Source organism: Alexandromys fortis, unplaced genomic scaffold (assembly GCF_014885135.2).
Source record: "Alexandromys fortis isolate MF-2015 unplaced genomic scaffold, M_Fortis_MF-2015_v1.1 scaffold_57, whole genome shotgun sequence".
In the NCBI taxonomy this organism is placed as follows: Eukaryota; Metazoa; Chordata; class Mammalia; order Rodentia; family Cricetidae; genus Alexandromys; species Alexandromys fortis.
The window spans coordinates 3,572,447-3,581,829 of record NW_026067941.1 but is presented as its reverse complement, the minus strand read 5'-3'; the positions used below and the strand labels follow the sequence as shown (position 1 = coordinate 3,581,829).

Genomic DNA, 9,383 nt, shown 5'->3' with positions numbered 1-9,383 from the left:
CCCTCTCTCGTTAATCATTTCCCTCACGCGTCAACCCTGATGGGTGTGTTGTCTTTTCAGGGAGTTCTATCCTATCTCGGTCAGTTTTCAGGTTGGACCAAAAGCTTACCTGTAACCTTGCTCCCGTCCCTGCACCTGCCCCGGGAACTCGGCCTTCGGAAAGAGTTCTCAAGTCACACCCTGTTTCCTTGGTACTCTGGAAATTATTCTTGAGTCCAAGAAAACCCATCAAACCACGAAGCAGTTTCCATAGCTGGAGGCTCCTTGGTTTCCACCACAGGAGGCTGGAGGGGCACCACACACACACACACACACACACACACACACACACACACACACACGTCAGATTAAGGGTACATCCCTCAGGTACCTCCCTCAGTGCCCGCCCTCTGAGTCAGGCACTACTTTAACCCTCCTCTCTTGGAGCTCTGTCTCCCTTCCTGGTGTTCCCTGTTTTGTTTCTCGAGGGGAAGACAGAAGGAGAGCTCCCTTGGGTTGCCATGAATTCTGCCACCATCAGCTGTGAGTCCCCCAGCTCCTTGGTGAGTGCTGGTCGGGGTAGTCGTGGAGGGAAACAGGGAGGGGAGCTGGAGGGAGCAGCTCTGCCTCCTGACCCCTTTCCATCAGACAGGAGTGGCTCCCCCTCCTTGGCTCCCCCAGGGCCTGTTACCCTCACAATAGACACAGGACTTTCTCTGAGCCACAAACCATAAAGAAAGTGATGGAATGGGGAAGAGGTGGAGGGTGGGGCTGGGTTTCCTGACAACGCTCTCTCTGCTGCTCTTTGCTTCTGCTGGTTTACCAGGTGGTCTCTGCAGAGGAGTCCTTGACTGTTTTCCGGGACCCTCAGCATTAGGCTGCGCTTTCTTTCCAAAGCTCCTTTTGAATCGAGCAAAGGGAAGCAGATGGTCAGGTTGTCATCCTTCCCACCTGACTTAGCAGGTGCTTCTTTCTCTGTTTTACACAAGAGAAACCTGAGGTCCAGGTAAGTCTGGTCACAGTAACCCCACAGAGGCTTCCCAGCATCACTCCACCCGCAGGAGGCTAGGCAAGGCTGCCCTGTGGTCTTTTCTGACCTAGTCAGGGTCAAAAGGAAAGGTCATGTTTGTATCTGCTGGGGCCCCCACAGGCTCCCTGCTTACTGCCTCTTTATTGATCTTATCTGGCTCCTGGAAGGGCCCAGAGCTAAGCACAAAATCTCCACTCCCAGTGGAGAAATGAGAACGGAATACTCTGGGGAAAAACTTGCGTACTCCTAAGTGAAGTTCAATTTTTTTAAAAAAGTAATTTGCTTATTTATTTGCACGCACCATTCCACCGCTGTATCCACTAGCTGGGGCCCATCACCCTCGATGTTCCTGGTGGTCACCTGGGTCTAGCATCCCCCTAAGTTCTAATACCCAGCACATTCGTAGGGGACCAAAAAAATCTGCAGTTCTAAGTGGGGCCTCCTGTCACTCTGCACGGTCCTCATCTCGGGTTGCACTGGCTACTCCTTTAAGAAGGGGCTGTTGTGGTTGCCACCCACAGAGCTCCTTCCTCTGTGACAGCGAACACACTGGGGATCACAGTACGACCCCTCTTCCTTTGGTGATCTCTGCTGGGCCGTGAAGCTTTCCAAAGGCCGGGAATCACAGCCTTTGAGTTTCTGGTAGTTTTCTCCCTAGAAATCCCAGCTTTACGCTCATCTTGCTCCATAAGCTTCTTGAGAAACCCAGCCAGTCCCCTTTTCCTGCTGTTTCTTTTTCTTACCTCTCTCGATTGCTATAGCATTTCACAAGCCCAGTTTGCGTCCCAGCCTAGTCACCTTGCTCCGTGGATCCCCGCCTTCTTTTGTAAAACCATGGGAAGCTCCGTGAACTCACACAAGCCTGGGACCAGTCCAAGGTCCTGGCTGAATTCTCTTCTTTCTTAATTCTCAAACTAACACAGGCTTACGCACCCTGGTAAACTGGACACCACTCACCACTTCTCTCCTGCTCGGTCCCTTCGCTATTATTTTTTTCCTTCATCTCTTCTTTCTCCTTGTTAGATTTGTTCCCCCGGCTTGAAGTTTTTGGATTCCAGGAAGAGCTCTTCACCACCAAACTATTTGTATTCTGCTTTCCTGTGATGGTCCAGCCAGCCAATACCGTCATCTTATCCTTCATTCTCAACTCTCCCCATCAATGTATAAGCTAGCAAGGGCAATAGTGTGTGCAGTTTTTGTTGATTTTTTTCCTGTTATAGTTCTTCCTTACTTTTTTTTTTTTTTTTTTTTTTTTTGTTTTGTTTTGTTTTCCGGGGCAGATAGCACAGCCTCAGGAGCATTACCGCCCACAGCAGGAGCAGGAAAACTTCTGCCGCTCCCTCTTGGTCACAGTTGGTCTGTACCTCTTCAGAAACTGCAGCGTATTCTCTGGTCTGTCAGCCATCCTCTGGGATGTCCTTGTACTTTCTTGGCGGGCCACATTTATCAGGGAGACATGGAATAACGAGGAAGCCAGTCCCGCTGGGATTTCTCCCACTGACTTTCCACCCCGACTTCCCACTGTGCAGAAAGCTCAGCCTCGGTCCATGTCTTAGGAGCCCTAGCAACTGTGACTCCAGCAAAGAGACACAGAACATGGAGCGGCACTAAGGCGGAGTCGTGGGGGCCACCGTGAGGAACGTGAAAATCCCAGGAACTGGAAAGTAGGGAATCATCTAGGTCAGGCAGGCGGGACCTGAAGGGAGGAAGGAATGGGCACTTTGTGGCGCAGATGATGCCCGAGGAGGCAGAGGACCCACAGCAGTCCTCGCTGCACCGGAGCCCCTCCCCCTCTGCTCACGTGCTCCTGAGAGCCAAAGCCCCATCCCTACCCACCAGACCATAGTTCCTTCCCTGCACTATGGAAGAGGAGGTGGCTTACTCTGGACAAACCCAGGAGCTTCGCTCGTTCTCAGACTCATCATCTGTCAGTGGAGTGGGGATGGGAGTAGTGGGACAAGGTGGAGGTGAGACCCCAATGAAAGGGTCCATTGGAACCTCTGTGTTCATCAGAATGTCTTTTTGATGGAGTCGTTCAGTGAGATCAAAGACTAGACACTGAGCTGAGAGACGTACCTCCAGCTGGAAGGGGTGATCTGTCTGCTCATGCCATTGCGTGACATCAGGGAAAGCTTCATGAAGGACCCATTGCTCCTCCAGGCAGGGCTCACAGGCTGCTCCGCACCTCATGTGCGCAGCTCCTGGTCTCCTCTGGTTTTCCTAGTATTCCGCCATGTCTTGAGCTGGGACACCTGCCACATTCCTTTGAGACCATCTCTCCAGTATCTCCGGTGTGTCACCCGGTTCCATAAATATCTTTAGTGCACCAGCACTTTGTGGCTGATACACAGGACTGTAAGGTACCGTGTCCCCCCGCTGCTTCCATTTCTGTGCCCCGCCTCTTTGCCTAGATAACTTGGGGTAGTTCACAGCAAAAGGCACACTTTCAAACAAGTGTGAACAAGATAGAAAAAGCAAAGCAAATACGGAAGGAACAAATGTATTTGGAGAAAGGCTTATCGCTGAGCTCAAAGTATTGTCTTGGGCTCCTCTTCGTACCAACCTTGCAAGTCTCAGAGACTCATGCAAGTCACAGACTTTATCACAAGAGACTAACAAGCTATATTCAGTGAGGATGTTTTCCTGGGCTCTGAGCTCCTTTTAGGTAATTTTTACCTAAAAATTGTTGGTGTTTGACCTGCGTGCATGTCTATGTGAGGGAGTTGGATCCACTGGAATTGGAGTTACAGGTGTTTGTGAGCCGCCAAGTGGTTGCTGGGAATTGATCCCCGGTCCTCTGGAAGAGCAGTCAGTGCTCTCAACCACTGAGCCATCCCTCCAGCCCCTAGGCTCTCCCTTTAAAGTGGGATATCTGATGTCAGATTAGTTTCTCCCTTGACTGATTTGAAGCAAATACAGAAGTAGTTTCTCTAACTACAAGATGGCTTGTGTGTGTATAAAGAACGTAGGTAATGCCAAGGACCTCAGATTGGCAAATACCTTTGACTGACTCCCAGCCTGTCACTGTGTTCGCTGTCCCTTCACCTTCCAGGGAGTCCCGGAGGTCCTGGAAAGAGTGTGTGGTGAATTTGCTGGCTGAAGTCGCGGAACTAAAGGATTGCGGCCTGAGAGTTCATTCCCTTATAGGCTGTGCAAGGCACTCCCACGCCACGCAAGGTGGAGGCTGGGAGCACCCCAGGGGTGTCCTGGATGCTAAATAAGACAGTGGCACCTAGGGTGGTCAGTTGTGCCAGGAGTGACAGGTTACATGTGTCCAACCCTTCTCCCTTGTGTTTCTTTCTTTGAATTCCCCTACCGGAGTAGTCAGCTGGTCTCTCGGAGGCTCTCTCTCTGTTTCCTCTTTCCCGCGATTCCTTTCTCAGTGGCATGCCCCTCACAGATGCTTCCGTAACTTCACTAAATCCTCACCAGATGTGTCCAGAGGCAGCGCTTCTTCCGGCAGCTTCTCCTCTATCTCCAGTCCAGCTTTGACCCTTGAAGGAAGACAGACTTCTTCCAGGTACAACCCAAGGACCATGCGGTGTCGATACATCCGGACAGATATGAGATCCCGAAAGGTCTCCAAATAGATAAAGGCAGAGAGTTAAAAGCAATATGCAAAACAAAGCCCACTCTTAGACGACTTTCACAGTCATTCCTTGATAGTATTTGCCCACCTGCTTCATCAGCTCAGCGAATGCCCACACTGCCCAAGAATGAAGCAAGACTCTTACGTTTCTGATTTAGAGCCCAATGGGAGAAGACCTGCGAGCAAATGTTTTAGGTGGGAGCAAATAGTTCCCCAGAGCTGTGCTGAGGCTAGCTCAGGAGACTCCATACCGGGAAGTAGGAGGCTAGCTCAGGAGACTCCATACCGGGAAGTATGAGGCTAGCTCAGGAGACTCCATACCTGGAAGTATGAGGCTAGCTCAGGAGATTCCGTACCGGGAAGAATGAGGCTAGCTCAGGAGACTCCGTACCGGGAAGTATGAGGCTAGCTCAGGAGACTCCATATCAGGAAGTATGATGCTGGTTTATGGCTCCCTCCCTCAATGTGCTGCACTGGGCTTTCCTCATGATCGCTGTTGAGGGGCTCATGGGTACACACTAGGAAGGAGTCAGGTTGAGTATTTGCATTCTACCCCTGTGGAGGATCTGACTTCTGCGCCTTCAATGGCACAGTGGTGTGGCTTCTCTCTCCACATCCCCATCCTTGCCAGCCAGCACTTCCCCTAAGTTAGCCCTTTCTTGGGGAAGGTGGTTACTGCTATTACAGCAATGGGGAGCAGTGACTTCTTGGCCCCTATGAGTCATTGGCAACGTCCAGAGATATGTTGGGTTATCACAGCCAGAAGAGAGGAGGGGCCAGGGAGGGTGCTGAACATAACACAGTACATAGGTCAGCCACCTCTAGCCCGCCCCCGTCACAGGACACACAAAGAATTATCTAGTCCAAAGTGTCAGCAGTGCAGCGAGGTAGCGAGACCTCACTTAGGAAACAGCAGTCCCCATTGTTTGTAGAGATGCTTTCTAAGACTCCAGCAGAAGCCTTGCTGACACTTCAAGCAGTGCTGAACGGTATCGTTTCTCTCTATAAACACACATCTAAGCGTGTATTCGTGGTGTGTGTGCGCGCGCGCGCAGGCATGTACTTTCTCCTCTCCACCTCGCAGTGCCATCACGTGGTACCCATGTGTCCTCCCATGCCCCGTCACATACCACTCTTGCACGCTGGGGTCCTAACTGAGAAAATGAGAGCTGCCTAACTACAAGTCCTGTGATTCAAAGGCAGTTGGTCCGACATCAGGGACAGCTACTCCGTGAGTAATCAGGAGGCAACACGTATCGTGTGTCTATGCAGAATAAAGGCTAACTCTCTTTCCAGGCAGCGTGGGAAGGTCTGTGTAGGATCCTGTCCCACTGCTCAAAACGATGCAGTTTGAAATACAAAGCTTAGCATTGGAGAGGCGGCTCCGGGGTTCAGAGTTACTGCTCTTGCAAAGGGACCCAAGTTCAGTTCTTGGTGCCTCTGTTGGGGAGCTTCCAAACCCAGGTATTTCTAGCTCCAGGCTGACACTCTCACCTGACCTCCATAGGTACTTGTGCTCATGTGCACACACACACACACACACACACACACACACACACACATGCATACACACACACGCACACTTAAAAATGACAAAAATTTAAAATGTAAAGCTTATGAACATGTTTCTTTATGGAATTTTCCGTTTAATATTTCCAGGCTATGGCCGGCCTTGGCTAACTGAAACCTTGGAAAGATATTTTCAGTTAAGAATGGGCAGGGTATATGGGCGTCTGCTCTGTAGGGATGACACTTTCTGGAGCTGCTGTGAACAGCTACATAGTTTTTCTCAGCCGTCCACATCTGATCAAGCTGCTAACCACCATCTCACACTTCTCTGGAGTAGAGCCATGGATCCATTAGATAGAGAACACACAGAGCTCCGGTCCTTGATATTTTAGAAGTTCATGAAGATATTTTCATTTGTTTAAAAAAAGAAATGGAAAAGGCTAGTGGTGTAGGTCAGAGTGGACCTGGCCCAGGGGAGGCTCTGGGTTCGATCTCCAGTGTTGCTAAATAAATACTTGGATGAAAAAATTCATTTTGAAGGCATTTAGTACATGACTCACTTTCCTACTGAGATAAGCCACAAATATTTTAAATATTTTTCCTGGGAAGGAAGGGGCATACAGGGTCAATGTGCTTCACGCCGGTCCAGAGGTCACGAGCTGCCACTGCTCCAGGGATGTTCTCTGAGTGGGGCTGCAGTGTGGGACACCCAGGTGTGGAGAGAGACTTGGAGGAAGTGACTTCAATGACCTGGCAGGTCTGTCTTCTGCTGTCCACACTACCCTTAGGGCAGCTCTGGCTGTGCCATTGCATAGACCCTGCACCCTGTGGTCTGACCAGGGCCCTGGGGCTCCCCTGGGGGCACATCAGCTAGAATGACTTGATCCGCGTGCTAGTGGCCACACCAGAGATAACGTTTTCAATGGTCCTCTACCTCCAACCAGATGTCTCAATGTGAGCCACAAGCACATGTCAGCCCTGCCATTTATGGAAGGTCATAGTGATCACAATAGTTAATGTTTATTGGGTGATTGCGCTGTGTCAAGCCCTGAACTGTGTGCTTTCTTTGTGCTGCAAAGTGGTTTTCTCAACCACCTAGATTAATTAATACAGATGAGAACATTGAGACAGAAATATTATTGATTTTCCCAAAGTGAATAGGCAATGCAGTCAATAAGTCGGAATAAAAATCTATAATCCCAAGTTAGTTTTTAGTTAAACTGTGGGAATACAGATAGACTGTTGGGTCTGGATTATTCTCTGTACACGGCACCCATCTGCACTAATCTGTCATTTTCATTCAGTTCACACTGATGATGACAGAGACTTCACAACAAGCTGGGATGATAAAGAGAAGCAAGCTTCTGATCGCTCTTCCTCGAAGTTCCCTGAGTCATAGACGAGGAGCTGTGATACAGAGGCGTCCATTGGAGCTGGGCTCTCCATAACCTGTGGACCTCTGTATCGTGTCCAGTTATGGTTTTCTGTGATGGCCTCCATTTGCCAAGAGGTGGTAGCTACGCTTCTCTGTAGGTATTTAGATTTAGAATAAAGAACTATGCTGGTCTAGTGAAATGATGGTAGTAGGTGTTGTTCGTTTGTTTGTTTTCTGATGGCCATGATCTCACTAGCCCTGGGAAGCTGGCTGGGTTTCTAGCAGCGGGCACAGTCTCCCTCCTGTGTATGGCCCTTGAGTGCAATTAGACAGCGGTTGGTTGCCACTGGCAGATGTCTGCCACCTCTGTGGATATCTGGCCCTGCTGGTCATTGTCGTGGCTCATCGGTGTTGATACTGGGCACTGCGTAGCCACTTTCCTCCCATCTCAGCTTGCATAGCATTTTCTGGAAGCATGGAGGCCAGATCATAGGAAAGAGGCTTTTCAGGTCCGATTCAGCTCAAATCATTTGAGTCCTGTGTCCTGTGCGTGGTGTCCACAGCCATAGGGGCCAGGCACACCCTCCCTATTTTTTGACTTTAAGGCGTGCTCCCGTCTTCTTCCTGGCAAAGCTGTCTCTCTGCCAAGGCTTTGGGTCAACACCCTCCCGCCCCCTCTCCACAGCTCAAGACTTAAGATTCTTTAACACAAATGCCTAACGTAGGAGACAAGGTGGCACTGTTCTTTCTTTCTCTGTCTCTGTATTCCTCAGCTGGCTAGCACCGCTGATCCCGGTCCTAGGCCTCCTGTGTCTGGAAGGGTGTCCCGCCATGTGGCTGAAATCAGGAAATATAGTAGCTTTCTCCCGGAGTATCACACGTGCTCTTTTCTTGTCTCCGCAGAGGGTCGACGGTGTGCCCAGTTCCCACACTAAAGGCCAAGGTGAGAGGCAGGATGGGCAGCTGAAGGATCCTAGCAGCAGTCACCTGGCCTATGGCATTCTGGACAACCCACCATGGTATCTCTGCATCTTCTTGGGGATCCAGGTAAGACGACCCAGCCAGAGCATGGGATCCAAGGCAGTTCTCTGTCAAACAGCTACAGATCTAATTAGTCAGCTGCCATCGCATCCACATCCATCCCAGCTCCGTGAGCATGTGAGGATGAGCGCTGACTTTGAAAAAATGATGCTGGACCATTCTCATTTGAGTGGGGGCAACTGGCTGGGTTAATGATCCGCTTCACTTAGGTGAGGCTCCCGAGAAGGCAGAGAGAGGCACCAGCTGAGCATCTTCCACAGGGGTGGTGCTGTCGGCGGCCTCTCTGTTTCAGCTTTGGCGAATGGCTATTCTAGGATCAAGAGGTTTGTTTGATCACAGAAAGGAGCCGGCCCTGGTAGGTGGTGTTCACCACGATTGCTGGACAGGCCAGAGGAAAAGGAAACAATGGTGGATTCGAGGCCCAGAGAGTGCGGTGGTTTCTACTGGTCTAGCTGGTGGCAGGCCAAAGGAGCCTGTGTAAGATGCTATCAAGGATGGGTGGGGCGGGGGAGGGGATAGTTTAAAAGTTCTGTTTGCTTAATGTGTGGGGCCCTGCATCCAGTCCACAGTCTCACCAAAAAGGGTTGTAGAAGATTAAACTTGTGTTATTTTCCAAGGGATCGTGGGAGAGCGTGAGAATGTGCCTTGGAATGGTCATGCTTTCTTTTCTGAAAACTCTGTCCCCTTCCTTGGAGCAGCTAAGCTGTCTTTGGCCATCAGTGGTTTGTGTAAGCTGCCAGGGAGTTTAACATCTTTCCTGCTTCCAGTATACTCCACCCCGCATCTGTCAAAGTGCGGTGCTGGTCATATGGTTTGGATTATCCCAGAACACCTGTTGAGGGGATTAATCCGTATCTAAT

The 9,383-nt window shown here is 50.3% G+C and overlaps 1 protein-coding gene across 2 annotated transcripts in view; it reads left to right on the top strand.

Moving 5' to 3' along the window:
• The first annotated feature begins 385 nt into the window (after window positions 1–385).
• LOC126505249 (solute carrier family 23 member 1-like) overlaps window positions 386–9,383 on the top strand; it is a 43,608-nt gene continuing 34,610 nt past the window's right edge. Inside the window, exons 1-2 of one of the 2 annotated variants that reach the window (XM_050148023.1) lie at window positions 386–542; window positions 8,386–8,529. In XM_050148023.1, the coding sequence (XP_050003980.1) occupies window positions 501–542; window positions 8,386–8,529 (186 nt within the window). In that variant the 5' untranslated portion in view covers window positions 386–500. Of the gene's footprint in view, window positions 543–5,737; window positions 5,830–8,385; window positions 8,530–9,383 lie in introns of those variants that run through there. The other variant, XM_050148025.1, reaches the window with a different exon arrangement.